Raw genomic sequence first — 20,991 nt, forward strand, 5'->3', positions numbered from 1 at the left:
TGAAGCGCACACATGTTTTCTGGTACCTCAGATTGGCAAATTTAATCTGCCACTGAATGTCATCAGATCATTAGAGTTGCATATATGCCAATGAAAATCTGAATGAATTGCTGGAGCTTGTCCATGTTAAATGTTCAATGTAAAATTAAACAAAAGCAGGTGTAGAAAAATTCCCTTAAAAGCGTAACAGCTCTTGTAATAATCCCTTATAAAACTGAAACCTGCTAACTGCTGGATTATGATGAATGATTAGATTACGTCTTGACTTTCCACATGTAATTCGGTATGTTATCAAGGATTTACACATGGAAAACAAGTGAAAGCAATTGCACTACGAGATTGGGTAGAAATTCAACAATTCTCATTTTATTCCCCAAGTCAACCAGTGAGTTTTGCAAGGTGAGAACATGCACCATCTATTCCAGAACAAGCTGATGCATGTGCATGCGGTGGGAATGGCGAGGGAGAGAGATATTGCCACCCCCACCACAACTACAGGCACCAGCCTGTTCTGGCATTTCCCTCCATAGAATCATAGAATTTACATTGCTGAAGGAGGTCATTTGGCCTATCGAGTCTGCACCGGCCCCTGGAAAGAACACCCTACCGAAGCCCGTACCCCAGTAACTCCACCTAACCTTTTTTGGATACTGAAGGGCAATTTAGCATGGCCAATCCACCTAACCTGCACATCAAAAAGGAAGGACGGTAGAAAGAGGGAAAATCAACTGTGGATATCTAAGGAAATAAGAGAGAGTATCAAATTCAAGGAAAAAGCATGTAAGTGGCAAAGATTAGTGGGCGATTAGAGGATTTTGAAATCTTTACGGGGCAACAGAAAGCTACTAAAAAAGCTATAAAGAAGAGTAAGATAGATTATGAGGGTAAACTTGTTCAGAATATAAAAACAGATAGTAAAAGTTTCTACAAATATATAAAACAAATAAGAGTAACTAAGGTAAATATTGGTCCTTTAGAGGATGAGAAGGGAGATTTAATAATGGGAGATGAGGAAATGGCTGGGGAACTGAACAGGTTTTTTGGGTCCGTCTTCACAGTGGAAGACACTAATAACATGTCAGTGACTGATGGAAATGAGGCTATGACAGGTGAGGACCTTGAGACGAATGTTATCACTAAAGAGGTAGTGATGGGCAAGCTAATGGGGCTAAAGATAGGCAAATCTCATACCCTGGGATGCATTCCATCAGGGCCATTAAAGGAGATGGCAAGGGAAATTGCAAATGCACTCGTGATAATTTACCAAAATTCACTAAACTCTGGGGTGGTCACGGCGGATTGGAAATTAGCAAACGTGACACCACTGTTTAAAAAGGAGGTAGGCAGAAGCAGTTAATTATAGGCCAGTTAGCTTAACTTCGGTAGTAGGGAAGATGCTGCAATCTGTCATCAAGGAAGAAATAGCGAGGCATCTGGATGGAAATTGTCCCATTGGACAGACGCAGCATGGGTTCATAAAGGGCCGGTTGTGCGTAACTAATTTAGTGGAATTGTTTGAGGACATTACCAGTGCAATAGACAATGGGGAGCCAATGGATGTGGTATATCTGGATTTCCAGAAAGCTTTTGACAAGGTGCCCCACAAAAGGTTGCTGCATAAGATAAAGATGCATGGTGTTTTAGGTAAAGTAGTAGCATGAATAGAGGATTGGTTAATTAATAGAAAGCAAAGAGTGGGGATTAATGGGTGTTTCTCTGGTTGGCAATCAGTAACTAGTGGTGTCCCTCCGGGATCAGTGTTGGGCCCACAATTGTTCACAATTTACATAGATGATTTGGAGTTGGGGACCAAGGGCAATGTGTCCAAGTTTGCAGACGACACTAAGATGAGTGGTAAAGCAAAAAGTGCAGAGGATACTGGAAGTCTGCAGAGGGATTTAGATAGTTTAAGTGAATGGGCTCGGGTCTGGCAGATGGAATACAATGTTGACAAATGTGAGGTTATCCATTTTTGGAGGAATAACAGCAAAAGGGATTATTATTTAAATGATGAAATATTAAAACATGCTGCTGTGCAGAGGGACCTGGCTGCCCCAGTGCACAAGTCGCAAAATGTTGATTTACAGGTGCAACAGGTGATTAAGAAGGTGAATGGAGTTTTGTCCTTCATTTCTAGAGGGATGGAGTTTAAGACTAGGGAGGATATGCTGCAACTGTATACGGTGTTAGTGAGGCCAGACCTGGCATATTGTGTTCAGTTTTGGGTCTCCTTACCTGAGAAAGGATGTACTGGCGCTGGAGGGTGTGCAGAGGAGATTCACTAGGTTAATCCCAGAATTAAGGGGGTTGGATTACGAGGAGACGTTGAGTAGACTGGGACTATACTCGTTGGAATTTAGAAGGACGCGGGGGGGGGGGGGGGTGGGGGATCTTATAGAAACATATATAATTATGAAGGGAATAGATAGGATAGATGCAGGGAGGTTGTTTCCACTGGCGGGTGAAAGCAGAACCAGGGGGCATAGTCTCAAAATAAGGAGAAGTAGATGTAGGACTGAGTTTAGGAGGAACTTCCTCATCCAAAGGGTTGTGAATCTATGGAATTCCATGCCCAGTGAAGCAGTTGAGGCTCCTTCATTAAATGTTTTCAAGATAAAGATAGATAGTTTTTTTGAAGAATAAAGGAATAAGGGGTTATGGTGTTTGGGCGGGAAAGTGGAGCTGAGTCCACAAAAGATCAGCCATGATCTCATTGAATGGCGGAGCAGGCTCGAAGGGCCTGCACCTAGTTCTTATAAGACCATAAGACCATAGGACATAGGAGCCATTCGCCCATCGAGTCCATTCCACCATTCAATCATGGCTGATTTCAACTCCATTTACCCGCTCTCTCTCCATAGCCCTTAATTCCTCGAGAAATCAAGAATTTATCAACTTCTGCCTTAAAGACACTCAACGTCCCGGCCTCCACCGCCCTCTGTGCCAATGAATTCCACAGACCCACCACTCTCTGGCTGAAGAAATTTCTCCTCATCTCTGTTCTAAAGTGACTCCCTTTTATTCTAAGGCTATGCCCCTGGGTCCTAGTCTCCCCTGCTAATGGAAACAACTTCCCTACATCCACCCTATCTAAGCCATTCATTATCTTGTAAGTTTCTATTAGATCTCCCCTCAACCTCCTAAACTCCAATGAATATAATCCCAGGATCCTCAGACGTTCATCGTATGTTAGGCCTACCATTCCTGGGATCATCCGTGTGAATCTCCGCTGGACCCGCTCCAGTGCCAGTATGTCCTTCCTGAGGTGTGGGGCCCAAAATTGCTCACAGTATTCTAAATGGGGCCTAACTAATGCTTTATAAAGCTTCAGAAGTACATCCCTGCTTTTATATTCCAAGCCTCTTGAGATAAATGACAACATTGCATTTGCTTTCTTAATTACGGACTCAACCTGCAAGTTTACCTTTAGAGAACCCTGGACTATGTTCTCGCAGACTGTTCTTATGTTATCTTTGGACTGTGGGAGGAAACCGGAGGAAGCCCACGCAGACAAGGGGAGAACATGCAGACTCCACACAGACAGTAATCCAAGGCGGGAATTGAACCTGGGACTCTGGAGCTGTGAATAGTGCTAATCGCTGTGCTACCGTGCCGCCCATGTGTAGGTCCTTTAGGCCCATATCAGCTCCAGCCTGCCTCTTAACATCCTTTTACTATTTATATGTCTACAGAACGGTTCCCTTGTATGTTAGTTGCCAGTCTCACTTCATGGTCATCATATTTCTTTTATTACTTCCCATCTGACCTTTCTATATTTAGCCTCGTTCTCACTTGTAACGCAAAATTTTAAATTGGACTTCAGACCATGTCTGATCAAATGGGGGGGGGGTTTGGGGGTCCCAAGCCTGCACTTACCAGTGCCAGACTGGCAGAGCTGTTTTCTTGGAGGGGGCCTTCCAATTTATCAGCAATTAAGGATGGCTGGTGGACTCCCAGCACTGCTGGTCTAATCATGGAGCTAAGAGCTCTAAAGCCTTGGGGCCCCACTCGGAGAGATGGATGCTGCTAAAGCAGGGTGGATATCAAGGCGACAATTGTGTGGTGACACCCTCATGTAGATAAGTTAAAAATTAAACTTCAGGGTGGTCAAACATGCAGACCCCTTCGGATGGCATGAAAATCCTTCCAGATGTCCCACTGGGTCTGCAGGGATGGTTTTCCCTGTACCCGAACTGCGAGGTGCTGCAGGGGTCAGTCCTTGGACCTTTTACTATAAATAATATATATATTCGAGGTATGATACTAAGAGGGATTGATGAAGTAAAAGTAGCCCAAATGTTCCCCATTGTGGGTAATCTAGAATGAGATGTTGCAGATCCAGGTTGAGAGGAAGAACTATTTCTCGCAGAATGTGGTGAATTTGTGGAACTCACTAGTGCCTCATAGTGCAGTGGAGTCTGAATCATTAAATGATTTCAAGAAGGAGTTAGAAATACCTCTGATTTTTAAAAATGGGTTAAATGGGAACAGGCAGGGGAGGTGGGTTTGAGACCAGGAAGAGATCATCCATGATCTAATTGAATGGCAGAGCAGGCTCGAAGGGCTGAATTGCCTACTTCTGCTCCGAATTCCTATGTTCCACTTTGCACCATGGAACCTTTAGCTTGGATGAACCCCTGGTATGCCACTAGGAGGCTGCCTTCATGGCAGGAACATGTCTCACCACCAGCAAAATGTAAGCGAGCTGGTAATACTGCCCCTAATTGAGGTGTATTGAATTCAGTTGGCTGCCCTTTCCATTGACTGATTGGCCTGCCAGCTGATCCTGCTCCGCCATTCAATGAGATCATGGCTGATCTTTTGTGAAATATAACTGGTGCAGGATTTACAGAAAGGACATTTTAATAAAAGAATACTTTTGGGGAGATAGAAGTTGCAGTTTGTATGATAATAACCCTTCTGCATAAATTGATTTTGCCAGGCTGCTCAGGTGGCAAGCAAGGCAGATTACTGACCTTTGCTTGATGCCAGTTCTTTCCTCCACTTGAAAGAGTAGAGATGACAGTACAGTCATCTTGTATTTTTTTTAAAATTCTCTTATGTATTTAAGAATGGTAACCTAGTGTGGTTTTATTAATACAGGTGAAAATGTGTTTATCACAAAAAAATAAACATTTTTAATATGTCTATTTACTACCAATGAGTAATCATATTGAATAACTGAAAAATACTTTTTTTTTTTAAAAAGGTACAATAAACCATTTGTCAGTTTCATTGGGGTGCATTAGTCCGTTTCTTTCCAAATTAAATATTTAGGCCTACTTGTCCCTTTGTGCCAAAAAAAGTCTGAATCCTAGGAGCCTTCGCAAAGATCCATAGAAGAGCACAATTGACGATAACTCTCCGTGCTCATTAGTATAATCTGGGGGTGAGGCCAGTTTAGCGGATGGGGCTGACTTCTAGCAACATTTTTTTCTAAACTCACATTAAAGATTGTTGTGTTATGCTGCTTCGGATAACACAGGCTGCTACTTGATGCAGTCTTAACTAAAGGATGCCCTAGACTCTGAAATTAGTTCAATGTGTTTATTGAACTATTAACACAGTTCTCAAATGAGTTTGACTCTCTGCTAATCTAACTGTAGTAACTCAGTCTAACTGTACCAGCTTGCTCTAAGCCACGTGCTGGGGTGTGATGCTGCTGACCAACCCTGTCTAACTCTAGATGTCTGTCTGTAGAAAGAGGCAGGGTGAGAGTGCCTCATCCCTTTTGTAGTGTTTATGTCATGCCCCCTTGTGGTGATGCCACCTCTGAGTGTCCTGACTGCCCGTTGGTTGTGTCCTATTCTGAGTGTTCATTGGTTGCATGTTTACATATCATAACAAAGATCACGGAAACTCAATTTGCCCTGGAAATTCTATGTCAGTTTGGTCAATTTTAGATAATTTGCACCAACAGCAGCTCTATCCCATAATATAAACAAATTCTCTTTCTACTGAATTTTTCCTGTTTTCATTGCAAAGTGCATTTTAGAGGCAAAGGATCATACCCATTTTTATGAGGTGACATTGCACTGATATTTAAAACTGTTTCCAAATATGCTTAATACCTCGACCTGTCAAAAGTGCTCCCATGCAATAGTAACCATATGGTCTTCTGCTACGTTATTCTCCCACCCAGGACAGCCCGGCAGGCATGGTCATTTGTCAGAGCTTCCTCAGCAGCTAGAATCTAAATATTTAGACTGGCAGCACTGTTTGAGCTCCAAACATTTAAATGAATTTGAGGTAGGTCTAAGAAATGTATGAAAAGTCCAAGGAAGCATAGGCCAACATAAACATGAGTGTCTTGTGTTTATGCCTATAGTAAAAGGCACAGCTAATTCAGTTCAAAATGCAGGAATGCTATTTTAATACTTGCAAGTACCAAGTGGATGATTCATCTCTGCCTTTTCCCGAGGTCCCCAACATCATCGATGCTGTTCTTCAGCCAATTTAATTTGCTGTATACACAGTGACTGAGTACACTGGATACAGTAAAGACTCTGGGGCCTGACAACATCCTGGCTGCAAAGCTGAAGACTTATGCTCTAGAAGTAGCCGTATTCCGAGCCAAATTGCTCCAGAGAAGTCAGAATTTTAGTATTTACTGGACAAAGTGGAAAATTGCCCAGTTATGTCTTGTCCACAATAAACTGAACAAATACAATCAAGCCAATTAATGTCTCATCAGTCTACTCTCAATCATAACCGTGATGGTAGATGTCATTAACAATGCTGGCAACACCTATTTACCAATCACCTGCTGAATGATGTTCAGTGTGGGATCTGCCAGGCCACTCCCCTCCAGACCTCATTACAGCCTATGGACAAAAGAGGTGAACTCCTCTCCAGTGAGAATGATTTAACTTGAAATCAAGGTAATATTTGATTGAATGTGGCTTCAACGGGCCCTTGTAAAACTAAATTCAATGGGAATCAAAGGAAAAATCTCCAATGGTTGGAGTTCTATCTAGCACAAAGATGGACTGTTTGATTGTTGGCGGTCAATTATCTCAGTCCCAATACATGGCTACAGGAGTTCCTCAGGACAGTCACCTGGATCCAACCATCTTCAGCTGCTTCATCAATAAACCTCTCTCCATTATAAAGTCAGAAGATGGGATGTTTGCTGTTCATTACACACTGTTCAATTCCATTTGAAACTCTTCAGATAGTGATAACATTCTCACATCAAAGTGCCAGTCAATGACTCTCTCCAACAAGAGAGAATCTAACCACTTCCCCAGGACATTCAGCAGCATTACCATCACGGAATTCCCAACATCAACATCTGGGAGGGGATACTTCAAGAGCAGTTCAGAGGCTGGAAATTCTATGGTGAGTAATTCACCACCTCACTTGTTGAAGCTTGCCCACCAATGCAAGGCACAATATCAGAAGTGATTGAATGCTCCCAACTTGCTGAATGAGAGCAGCACTAGCAACACTCGAGAAACTTGACACCATCCAGGATAAGCAACCCACTCAATTGACACCATGTGAACCATTCATTTTCTCCACCACTGATGCACCATGGCAGCAAGTGTTTACAAACTACAAGATGCACTGCAGCAACTTCCCAAGGCTTCATCAACAGCACATTCCAAACCTGTTTCACCTAGAAGAACAAGGGCATCAGGTGCCTGGGAATACCACCACCTGTAAATTGCACATCTTGCTAAATTGGAAATATTTTGCTGTCCTTTGCTTTTGCTGTGTCAAAATCCTTGAACTCCTGCCCTAACAGCACTGTAGATCTGCCTATACCACATGGACTGCAGTGATTCAAGAAGGTGCCTCATCACAACCTTCTCAAAGGCAATTCAGGATGGACCACAAATGCTGACCTTATCAGTACACCCACATCTCATTACCAAAACTATATTAAGCATGAATTGAATCCTGGCTGGCTCCTACTTTGATTACTGTATGATGTTCTGGTCACCCTATTATGAAAAGTTGATAGAGGCACTGGGGAGGTGCATTAAAGATTTACAAGGATGACGCCAGAAATGTAAAATTATAACCTAATGAGGTGAGGATGAATACTCGAGTCTCAGTAGCATTAGAGAAGTTACAGCACAGCAACAGGCCATGCAGCCTTTCCTGACTCTGCCAGTTCTCTGCATGAGCCACTCACCTAGCCCCATTCCCCTGCTGTTTTCCCATAGCCTTGACAATCTTTTCTCTTCAGATAATGATCCAATCCTCTCTTGGAAACTACAATTGAATCTGCCTCCACCACACTCTCGGACAGTATATTCCAGATCCTAACCACTCGTTGCATTTTTTTAAAAATCCTCATGTCACTACTGCTTCTTTTGCAAATCGCCTTAAATTGGTGGCCTCTGGTGCTTGATACTCCGACCAATAGGAATAATTTCCCCTTATTGACTCTGTCCAGACTCTAGATGATTTTAAATCCTTTTTGGCATTTTCTTCGAAGAGTCATAGAGCTTCACAGCACCCAAAGAGGTACTTCAGCCCACTGTGTCTGTGCCGGCCATCAAACACCTATCTATTCTAATCCCATGTTCCAGCACTTGGTCTGTAGCCTTGTATGCTATGGCATTTCAAGTGCTCGTCTAAATGCTTCTTAAATATTGAGGGTTCCCGTCTCTATCACCCTTTCAGTCAGTGAGTTTCAGATTCCCACTACCCTCTGGGTGAAAAAGCTTTTCCTCAAATCCCCTCTAAAGCTCTTGCCCCTTACCTTAAATCTATGTTTCCTGGTTATTAACCCCTCTACTAAGGGGAAAATGTTCTTCCTTTCTACCCTATCAATGTCCCTCATAATTTTGTACACTTCAATCCGGCCCCACCTCAGCCTTCTCTATTCTAAGGAAAACAACCACAACCTACCCAGTCTCTTTTCATAGCGGAAACACTCCAGCCCAGGTAATATCATGATGAATCGCCTCTGCACCCTTTCTAGTGCAGTCACATCCTTGTAGCATGGTGACTTAACTGCACTCTAGCTGTGGCCTAACAAGCATTTTATACAGCTCTTATATTCTATGCCTTGGCCAATAAAGGCAAGAATCCCATATGGCTTCTTAACTACTTATCTACATTTCTTGCTGTCTTCAGTAATCTTTGGACATGCATTGTAAGGTCCCTCTGATTTGTCCTCTGTACTTCCAAGTGTCCTACCATTTGTTGCGTATTCCCTTGCCTTGTTAGTCCTCCCAAAATGCATCACCTCCCACTTTTCAAGGTTAAATTCCATTCCTGTCACTGTTCTGCCCATCTGGCCAGCCTGTCTATATTGTCCTGTAATCTAAAACTTTCCTCTTCGCTATTTACCACACCATCAATTTTCGTGCCATCTGCAAGCTTGCTGATCATACCTTCCACATTTGCGTCTAAATCATTAAAGTAAACTACAAATGGCATGGGACCCAGCACTTATTCTTGCAGTACACCAGTGGACACAGGTTTCCAGTTACAAAAACAGCCTTCGACCATCATTCTCTGCCTCCTGCCACTAAGCCAATTTTGATCCAATTTGCCAAACTGCCCTGGATCCCATGGACTCTTACCTTCCTGATCAGAGGCCCATGGGGATTTTGTCAAAAGCCTTACTGAAGTTCATGTAGACCAGTCATTATCAAAGTCAGGGTCGCAACCCACGGAAGGGTGTCGGGAAGGTCATGTGGCTATCTGAGGCGGTGTTCCCGATAGAGGTAAGAAGTGCCTAAAGGCCGCGGCCAGCTATTAAACATGCCGGCCCGCGCATGCGTACCCCCTCAGCAGTGCGCAGCCATGTAGCCCAACGAGGAGGACTACCTCCACTTGGACGTCAGCGCTCTGATCAAGGGGCAGATTACTTAAAAAAGTCAATGAAGAGTTTCTGCCTCAAGCAGCGGCGGAAATCAGGTCAAGCACCCCTTACACTGACGTCACGTTCTCTGGGCGCAAGAGAGCTTCCTCCATTTTGTAACTACCAGCAGTCCAGGTGTGAGCTCCAGGGCCTCTGGTGAACAACCGATGAAGAAGAAGTTGTAAACAGGAACAAAGCAGTATAAAGATGATTTCTTGAGGCAGAGGTTTATTAATTGTACCACTGCAAATCACAATGCAAAGTTTATGGGTGGGATTCTCCATCCCGTTGCACCCATCTTCTGGTGCGGCGCCCTCCCCGTCGGCAGTGGGATTCTCCATCCCAGCTGCCGGCCACTGGGGTTTCCCATTGTGGGCACCCCTACGCCTTTGGGAAATCCGTGGGCGTGAGATTGCCGGTGAAACGGAGGATCCCGCCTGTTGTGTTGGGTGTTCTGGTTCACAAACAAGCCAACAATGCTGGAAGTGGTGTAACGCTATTTTATTAACTGTTCACCTATGCTAACATACTGTAAATGTGGGTATAAGCAATACCAGCTTAACTGTGGACCCTTTCCTATCACTAGCTATGGTGAGGCACTCAGCACATGGTGAATGTCTGTGATGCAGGCTGTGAGCTCTGTGCTCGCTGCTGCTAGAATGAGAGGGAACTCTCCTGTCCCCCGTCTTTATAGTGCTTGTGCTCTCACTGGTGATTGGCTGCGGTGTTATGTATGCTGGTTGGTCCTACTACATGTCCATCAGTGTATGTATGTGATTGCACCATAATGTACTGATGTATATTATGACACCCCCCTTTTTTTTTTTTTACAAAGAACATGTGCCTATTTGAGAATAAATAACGTGTAATGTGTATCTGACCATGTGTGTGCAGTATTTACATAACTATGTACATGAGGCTAGTCTATATACACGGGAAGCTGCCTGGTGCAGAGAAAAGAAAAACAAGGTGTTACACCAACAACAAAACTAATACCGAATGCGATAAACAAACTAGTGAAATGCTGAAACAGGATGAAAGAACAAAGCATTGAGTCCAACATTGTAAGGCTCATAAATCAAGTCTCTGTGGTGGGCGCCAAATTTGGTTTGACCGTCGTGGCACACCACTCGTTGTCCGGATCAATGCTGTGCACCAACAGCGGCTGGTGCTTTCGATTGGGGGACAGCCCGTTCTTGGTTATGACAGCGACTCAAAAAGGCTTCCTGTCCTCGGTGTCACTGGTCTGCATGAAGTCAGGATCGGACTCGGTGAAGGTGGGTTGGATTGCCCAAACATTCCTGCGAGGCTGGTTAAATCGTTGCGAGTTGGCAGGCTGGGCTGGTCGACAGCAGGCAGCATAGTGGCCAAGCCTGTCACAGCGTAGGCACTGTCGCGATTTTGCAGGGCATTGTCGCTTTAAGTGGGCAGAGCCACAATTTCCACACGTCGTGACGTCAGTGCGTTTGTTGCGCCTCCACGCATACGCGGTACGGTCTTGCGTGGTGCGGGCGGCGGCGGGTTGATGTTCTCTATGCTGTAGGATGCCGGAATGCTGAGAAGTTGCAGGTAGGTCTCAAGTGCTAGATTGCGGTCAACGCCTGGTACCATGTCGTGTTGGGTGTTCTGGTTCACAAACAAGCCAACAATGCTGGAAGTGGTGTAACGCTATTTTATTAACTGTTCAACTATGCTAACACACTAAACATGGGTATAAGCAATACCAGCTTAACTGTGGACCCTTTCCTATCACTAGCTATGGTGAGGTACTCAGCACATGGTGAATGTCTGTGATGCAGGCTGTGAGCTCTGTGCTCTGAGCTGGCTGCTGCTAGAATGAGCAGTCTCCAGTCCCCTGTCTTTATAGTGCTTGTGCTCTCACTGGTGATTGGCTGCGGTGTTATGTATGCTGGTTGGTCCTACTGCATGTCCATCAGTGTGTGTATGTGATTGGACCATAATGTACTGATGTATATTATGACACCACCGACCGAGAATCCAGCCCCATGTGTATTATATGCAAGGAAATACTGGCAAATGAAAGATTAAAACTCTCAGAACGTCAAAGGCATTTCAAGCCCTTTTTCCAAAAAGGCAGGAAAGTTCCTGCAGCCCCTCACACACCAACAAACAGGTTAAAGATCAGGACAAAGTATTTCTATGTAAAAGATGTGGCCAAAGGCACAAATTAAAGCAGTGTCCAGCGTTTGGCAGGTTTTGTTCCAAATGCAAAGGAAAAATCACTTTGCTCAGAATTGCTACTCTAAGCTCAGCCCAGATCAGTCAGCACAGTGGAAGACACGGTCACCAGTGATGAAACATCGCTGTTTGTTGGAGTAATGACAGAGAAAAATAATTTTTTGTAAACATCAAAAGATTCTTCAGCACTTCAAAAAATGCGAACTGATACTCCATTTAAAATTAAATGTAATTGATGAGGGAAAATGGTTGCTACCACTTGAAGTGAACGGTACAATGGTCCAGTTGAAGTTAGTCACTGGTGCCAAAGCCAATTTAATCAGCATGACTGATTTTTAAAAATCAAAAAATTCAGCTGATTAGAAGAAATCATAAAATATCTCTGGAGCATTAAATGTTATGGTGCTTGTGACCTGAATATGGTGGTGAAGGACACAATTTATTCCACCCCATTCTGTATTGTATCCAAGGGCTTGGATTCATTATGAGGTGAACATGGGAGGTACAGTAGCACAGTGGTTAGCACTGTTGCTTCACCGGGCCAAAGTCTCAGTTTCGATTCCTCCTTGGGTCACTGTCTGTGCGGAGTCTGCACGTTCTACCCGTGCTTGCGTGGGTTTCCTCCAGGTGCTCAGGATTCCTCCCACAAGTCCTGAATGACATGCTTATTAGGTGAATTGGACATTCTGAATTCTCCCTCCGTGTATCCGAACAGGCGACGGAATCTGGTGACTACGGACTTTTCACAGTAACTTCATTGCAGTTTTGCAGTTTTAATGTAAGCCTACTTGTGACAATAATAAAGTTTATTATTAATTATTATCAGTCCTGAAGAACTGGGTCTAGTGCAGTTGGTACATAGCATCCGCAAAGGATTGGATCAACACTCCCAACGATTCTGAAAACAATATCCGTAAATTCAGCGATGTTTAGAACCTTAGTTAGGCCACACTTGGAGTATAGTGTTCAATTCTGGTCGCCACACTACCAGAAGGATGTGGAGGCTTTAGAGAGGGTGCAGAAGAGATTTACCAGAATGTTGCCTGGTATGGAGGGCATAAGCTATGAGGAGCGATTGAATAAACTCGGTTTGTTCTCTCTGGAACGAAGGAGGTTGAGGGGCGACCTGATAGAGGTCTACAAAATTATGAGGGGCATAGACAGAGTGGATAGTCAGAGGCTTTTCCCCAGGGTAGAGGGGTCAATTACTAGGGGGCATAGGTTTAAGGTGAGAGGGGCAAGGTTTAGAGTAGATGTACGAGGCAAGTTTTTTACGCAGAGGGTAGTGGGTGCCTGGAACTCGCTACCGGAGGAGGTAGTGGAAGCAGGGACGATAGGGACATTTAAGGGGCATCTTGACAAATATATGAATAGGATGGGAATAGAAGGATACGGACCCAGGAAGTGTAGAAGATTGTAGTTTAGTCGGGCAGTATGGTCGGCGCGGGCTTGGAGGGCCGAAGGGCCTGTTCCTGTGCTGTACATTTCTTTGTTCTTTGTTCTTTGTGTTCACTGATTTTATTGCACGACCATTCGCCAACGAGATACAATTTGAAGAATGCATTATCTAAAGTACCAATGCAAACTATTAGTAGTGGAATTGCTGAAGATGTAGATCTGCATGTCAGTCTCATTTCTATTCTACCACCCGTATCAGATACAAAACCACAAGTTATCAAAAAGATAGAAGAACCTACCAATGGGGTAAATTCCATGGTATGCGTGAAACAAAAAAATGGTGATGCTCGTATAGGCACGGATCCCAAAGATCATAACGAAAAAAGTGTACATATTGTAAAACGATCATTACAGAAAGAAATGGACTGCCAATCTGATCCACATCTCGTGAAATCACATTACAAAGAGTTACCATTGTCACATGGTAGATCGTCAGCAAAGTTACTAATGAATAGAAGGTTGCGTACAGCAGTTCCATACTTGGGAAAGATGGAGGAGAATGTAGTGGTACTGCAAGAAATGAATGAAAATGAAAGAAGTGCAAACCATTCAAGAAAAGAGAATTTGTGGTGAGGCAGATTGAAAGATGGTTATGTTGGATCATGAGCTTTATTGATAGGGGCATGGAGTACAAAAGGAAATTCTGAAAAACCCGCCTAAAACACAGCCTCAGCTGGAATAGTGCACCCAATTCTGGGCACCACACTGCAGGAAGGATATGAAGGCATTTGAGGGTGCAGAAAAGATTCACAAGAATGATGAATCCTTCTTATGTGGATAGATTGGAGAAACTGGGGCGATTCTCTGTGTAATGAGGTAGCTGTAGCCTACATCAGATGTGGGAGGAGGCCCTGCGGAGGGTGAATGCATCCTTGTCATGTGCAAGGCTCAGTTTTATTCAATTTAAGGTAGTCCATAGGGCGCCTATGACGGTGGCAAGGATGAGTAGGTTCTTTGAGGAAGTAGAGGACAGGTGTTGGTGGTGCGCAGGGAAGCCCACAAATCATATCCACATGTTTTGTGCTTTCTGAAACTGAAGGGGTTCTTGAGGGGTTTGCAGATGTAATGTCCTATGTATTGGGGGCCGAGTTGGCCCCGAGTCCAGAGATAGCGATATTTGGGGTGTCGGAAGACCCGGACTCCAGGGGGCGAGAGAAGCCAATGTCTTGGCCTTTGCCCCCCTGATAGCCCAGAGTCGGATTTTGCTTGGGTGGAGGGACTCTGAGCCTTCATGATTTAAGCTGCAGTTTAAAGGCCTTTTGTAATAGTGGAATTAGAAATCTCTGCAGAAGTGGGTTCTGGTACAAAGTTCATTTTTGCATGTAGCACCACTCTTTTCCCCATCCCCATTTAAATTGTTGTTTTTGACATTTTGCTGGTGCATTTTAAAGTGTAATATAATTCTGTGTTCTGAAGATTTCCCTTGTACAGTACATATATTTTGGAGAAATATATGTCACAAATGGTAACAAGAAGGTAATATTTTGAATACAGGTGGTTGGCTGAAGGAGAAAGTAATGACCTGGAAATTCACTTACTACATCAAAAAAAGATGAAAACAATATAACCTCGATGTAAAAAGTATTTATGTAAGGACATCACTTTCTAAACAAAAAAAAGAAAATGCTGGAAACGCTCAGCAGGTCCAGCAGCATCTGTGGAAACCGAAACAGAGCTAATGTTTCAGGTCTGTGACTTTTCATCAACTGATGCGTAGAGAACTTGGCAAAAGCTCCATGAGACTGAAGGTTTGGGAGAGTAAAAAATGCATGTGATCAGACTGTAAATAATGATTCCATTGACGCCAGAGCTTGCAGCTCTAACACGCACATCACACCTCTCCATAAACCGATTGGAGACAAGGGATGACCTGTGTTCTTCCTGGAATAACATTATCCTGGAACAATACAGCTGTTTGCCTGGCGAATTGAGGCTGAAAAAATGAATGTATGGTTAACAATTCTTATAATGAGCAATTTACTGTCTTTAAAGCATGGCAAGTTTAAAGCACGTTACTATTTTAAAAATTAAAATGATTTTTTGAAAGAAATTATGGAGATTTGTAAGTCATTACTGAAGTGAAGCTGGTCTTGATATTTTCTGCTTCACAAAAAGATACTGAGTTCACATGGGCACAAGCTGCAATTGAGTCCTTATGAGTACAATAACTTGTTGCTAAATAGTTTTTTTTATATTAATGGTTCTTGGGCTAAAAGTTCTATAATTGCTATTCTTAGCAGTAGAAATATTTAAAAATGACACTGGGTATTTATGTTCAAGGTGGCTGTTCAGTAATAAGCTGGAAGGAATGTCTGCACTAAATTGGCATGAAAGGGCTTGTCATTGTGCCTGCTCTGCTGAAGGTATACATCATTATTTTGTTAGAAGCTTTGCTGATGCACAAATTGTCTTGCAGAATGACAGCCGGCAGTGCCAGGTTAAAATAAAGCATTTCAACCATGTGACAGTCGTAAACAGTCTATTGTCAGTAATAATAAGGTACACGAGAATACTTGTATTCCTCAGGCGTCACTGTACCTTAAATTACAGCCAGTAACTCGACCACCTACTGCAGTGGGTGTCAGTTCCATTATCCACAGTTCATTCCAAGTGATTCCATTGCCAAATAGAGCAGCTTCAGCATCATTGGATTGTGTATTTTTGACCAAGAGCCAGACTTCATTTTGGTTTTTCTTTTGCCTGTAACTTCCAACGCTTATTTTCTGTGGGAATGATGGTAGAAAAAAGACTTCAAGGAATGGAAAATTGTGCCAAGATGCAACTAGAATGTATTCATTCAGGAAGTTCTGTCTGCATGCACCCATCTATCTGTCTTGTCTGTATATTTATCTATTGTGACTGCCAATGAATTTTATACTTGTGGCATTGAGGTTTTTAAAAAAATAAATATTTATATAAATGATTCATAGTTGTAGGGATTTTAAAATCCCTCCAATTATAAATAATTTATAAACCTTACAAAACTCTACCTGAGCAGTAGCAACAGTTTGACTTGCAAATCTGTCTTCTGACCAAAACCTCTTCGGATGTTGTGTCCCAATAGATCTGCAGTGGATACAGCAATAAATAATAATGAGATTTTAAATGAGTATTATTTATACTTTGTATTTATAGACTTCCCATTTCTATTGTTTGTGCTTGCAAATAAAATATGTAATCTATTATAGATGGTGGAAGGTATACATAAATAATGGATTGGAGTAATGGTAATCCAGTATGGAGTATAGTTTTTTTAAAGTACATGTCATTTAAATCTATTATGGCTGATGTTCATACAAATTGCTTTTGTAGTCTTTTCGTAATGATTTCTTATTTGTATTCATCAGTTATGGCCTTTTATGAACATATTGTAATCGGATGGCTTCACAGTTGCTTCACAGCTCCAGGGTCCCAGGTTCGATTACCAGCTTGGGTCACTGTCTGTGTGGAGTCTGCACGTTCTCTCAGTGTCTGCGTGGGTTTCCTCCGGGTGCTCCGGTTTCCTCCCACAGTCCAAAGATGTGTAAATTAGATGGATTGGCCATGCTAAATTGCCCCTTAGTGTCCAAAAAAGGTTAGGTGGGGTTACTGAGATGGGGTGGAGGTGTGGGATGAGGTGGGGTGCTCTTTCCAAGGGCCGGTTCAGACTCGATGGGCCAAATAGCCCCCTTCTGCACTGTCAATTCTATGATTAAGATTTAATTGTCACAGATCCTCAGTGTTCCACCTCAATATGATGCACCCTCTTCTGTAAAATTAGTTATTGGATCTGTAGTTAAGTGTTGAATTTTCAAAGCAAAGTGTTACTCATCGTTTGACGTTTTACAATAAAGTCTGTACAATACAGAAGTACTGTTGATCTTTAACAACTGAAAAGGCCGGAAACTTTCAATAGATTCTATAGAGAGCACAGGAGTTCATGTTTTGAGTGCAGACCTGTCTTCAGAACTATTTTTTTTACAGAGCTGCACTCAATTCACCAGTTCTCTTCACAGATGCTGTCTGATGATTGGAATGTTTCATGCGCTTAAGGGTCATGAAGTCATAGCAGCAAAGAAGAAGGCAATTCAGCCTATCAAGCCCATGCCCCAACCCTCTGTAGATCAGTTCAGTGAGTTCCATTCCCCTGCTCTATCTCTCTCATCCTGCAAATTTATTTCCCTCGAGTGTCCATCTAATTTTCTTCTGAAATTTGTTCATTGTCTTTTTGCTACCAGCAGTGAGTTCCAAGTCATTAACACCTGCTGCATGTGTTATTAAAAAATCTTCAAACCCCACTGCACCTCTTGCCCCAAAACTCAAATTTGTGTCCCCTAGTCTTTGCCTCACCAACTAATAGGAACTACTTTTATTTGTCTAAGGTATACTTTATCTGAAACTGCAATAATTTGTTATTCCACCATTGCTTTATGAACAAAGAACAAAGAAAAGTACAGCACAGGAACAGGCCCATCGGCCTTCCAAGCTTGCGCCGACCATGCTGCCCGTCTAAACTAAAATCCTCTACACTTCAGGGGTCCGTATCCCTCTATTCCCATCCTATTCATGTATTTGTCAAGATGCCCCTTAAACGTCACTATCGTCCCTGCTTCCACCACCTCCTCCGGCAGCAAGTTCCAGGCATCCTCTACCTTCTGAGTAAAAAAAAAACTTACCTCGTACATCTCGTCTAAACCTTGCCCCTCGCACCTTAAACCTATGCCCCCTAGTAATTGACCCCTCTACCCTAGGAAAAAGTCTCTGACTATCCACTCTGTCTATGCCCCTCATAATTTTGTAGACCTCCATCAGGTCTCCCCTCAACCTCCTTCGTTGCAGTGAGAACAAACCGAGTTTATTCAACTGCTCCTCATAGCTAATGCCCTCCATACCAGGCAACATCCTGGTAAATCTATTCTGCACCCTCTCGGAAGCCCCCACACCCTTCTGGTAGTGTGGCGACCAGAATTGAACACTATACTCCAAGTGTGGCCTAACTAAAGTTCTATACAGCTGCAACATAACTTGCCAATTTTGATACTCAATGCCCCAGCCAATGAAGGCAAGCATGCCGTATGCCTTCTTGACTACCTTCCCCACCTGTGTTGCCCCTTTCAGTGACCTGTGGACCTGTACACCAAGATCCCTCTGGCTGTCAATACTCTTGAGGGTTCTACCATTCACTGTATATTCCCTACCTGTATTAGACCTTCCAAATGCATTACCTCACATTTGTCCGGATTAAACTCCATCTGCCATCTCGCTGCCCAAGTCTCCAAACGATCTAAATCCTGCTGTATCCTCTGACAGTCCTAATCGCTGTCCGCAATTCCACCAACCTTAATTTTAGCTTGATTATTTTAAATGTGGAAAGTGGCAGACCAGGTATTTGTGAGGAAGGTAAGTTTTTTTTTTAAAAAGGTACATGAGCTAATTGTAGAATTGCTGCATAAGGAAAATACATAGTCCTCTTTGTTCTGCCAATATCAGAAGAAATATTGATTTTGATTCACCAGCGCTTCAAATCTTGACCAGTTGACATGTTGGTTTATCCTGTCAAGTTTGAATGTTTCTTAATCAATAAAGCATTTTTCCTTTAATTCCTAAGAAACGTGATTAATAATCTAACTTGCTGCAATATTTTTATCTTAACAGGGCCGTGGGGGTTTGGGTTCCATCTACGTATGGGCATCTGGTAACGGTGGCCGTAGCAGAGATCACTGTTCCTGTGATGGTTATACCAACAGCATCTACACAATCTCCATCAGCAGTACAGCTGAGAGTGGGAAGAAGCCCTGGTACTTGGAGGAATGTTCATCAACACTTGCTACTACATATAGCAGTGGGGAATCTTACGATAGAAAAATAGTAAGTTTCCTTTCCTTCCCTCGCCCCATTCCCATTTGCATTTCCCAAAATTGTATTCATTTAAAAGTATGGATCTGAAGATCCCTGTCTTTAACCATAATGATCTGTCACAAATAGTGTTATGGGAGTTGTAATTCATTCAGAGCAGGATGGACTTAGAATATGGGGTACATTTTAGCTATGGAGCAGCTGACCAGCAAAGTGCTTTGGCTGGAGAGATGCACAGTCCATTCTGAGGGCTGGGCTTCATTTTCAAGTTGACACAGGCTTCAGAGCAGCATATTTGACAGATCATAATCCAACCTAGCTTCTCTTCACCCCCTGCCCCCCTCCCCCCACCCCCTCTCCTCCCCTCACCCCACCCCCTCTCTTTCCCAACCTCTCCGCTTCTCTACCTCTGTTTCGTTCTTTAAGACACTCTGTAAAACTTACCTCTTTGACCATATTTTTGGTCATCTGCCCTAACATTGCAGCATGTGGCGCAGTGTCAAATGTATGCTTCACATTACCCGGTCAAGCGCATTGGGACCGACATCTTATTACATCAAAAACGTTATAGATCTAAGTCATTGTTGATCTCTGCCTTTGTTCTTTCTGTGATGATCTTAAAATTTATGTGTTTTAGTTAACCCATCAATTGGTGGAACCGTTTTTCACTGTTTCACCTTGACAACCCCATCAGTTTTGAACATCTAAGGCACATTCATACTTTAAATATTGGTAGAAAACTTTTAAAACATGAAATTTTTAAACAGATATTAAATTTGTGTAGTACTTTATCGCTTCATCCTTGACTCAGAAGTCGTTTGCACAATGAGTTCATTTTGGAAAGTAGCGATGTGTGACATTATAGAATGGTCACAGCACAGAGTTCATTTGGTCCTTTGTGACAGTGCTTGGCTAGAACAAGTAAGCTAGTTACCCTTCCCTCCCTTTCTCTGTAACCCTGCAAATGTTATTTGTTAAGGTGCTTACCCAATTTCCAAACAATTATTCAATATCAAAACAACCGAATTTCATCGTGCATCAGGATGCAAATACATAAGGCCAGAACTAACCCTCAAGTGTATTTGTTGAGTTGTTGTGAACACTTTCTTGGCAAGAATGTTTTTCCTTTTGTTAATTTTCTCCCATATTTTCATGGCAGCAGTAATTTATTGCTTTGATACAGCCCTGCTTGACGATTGTTGCCTTCCAGTCTCACTTAAGTGGCCAATATTGCTATGTCAGGCTTGGACAAGGAACTTAGGGTTACCAACCTTCTAGGTTTGTCCTAAAGTCTGCATGAATTGAAGAATAATCTCATCCAGACTACCTGGAAAAAAAATCATTGGGGCATAACTTTATTTTCGTTTTCTTTAAATACTTGTGTGCATAGTTATAAACATAATGGTGATTGGCAGGGGACAGGACAGTGTTCAAAATCAGATAGTCTTGCTGACTTCTACTCCCACCCTGACCCAGGAGTGATAGTTTAAACAAACCCAGCATAGACTGGAAAATCAAAGCTGTAACCTTCCTCCAGGGGATGGCTTTTCAATGTCTTTACCAGCTGAACCACCAGGCAGCCCATCGTGTTAAAGTTGCTATAACTCCTGTATGCATATATTTTATTAATCTTTCCCCAAAGCATATAATTAAACCTATTTCAGACTCTTCTA

General features: G+C 42.8%; 1 protein-coding gene across 4 annotated transcripts in view; it reads left to right on the forward strand.

The window, feature by feature from the left end:
* pcsk5b (proprotein convertase subtilisin/kexin type 5b) overlaps positions 1–20,991 on the forward strand; it is a 602,404-nt gene that overhangs the window by 215,902 nt on the left and 365,511 nt on the right. For all 4 annotated transcript variants that reach the window (XM_072516608.1, XM_072516609.1, XM_072516611.1 and 1 more), the window contains exon 8: positions 19,118–19,330. In XM_072516608.1, coding sequence (XP_072372709.1) covers positions 19,118–19,330 — 213 coding nt within the window. The remainder of the gene's footprint in view (positions 1–19,117; positions 19,331–20,991) is intronic.

Source organism: Scyliorhinus torazame, chromosome 9 (assembly GCF_047496885.1).
Source record: "Scyliorhinus torazame isolate Kashiwa2021f chromosome 9, sScyTor2.1, whole genome shotgun sequence".
In the NCBI taxonomy this organism is placed as follows: domain Eukaryota; kingdom Metazoa; phylum Chordata; class Chondrichthyes; order Carcharhiniformes; family Scyliorhinidae; genus Scyliorhinus; species Scyliorhinus torazame.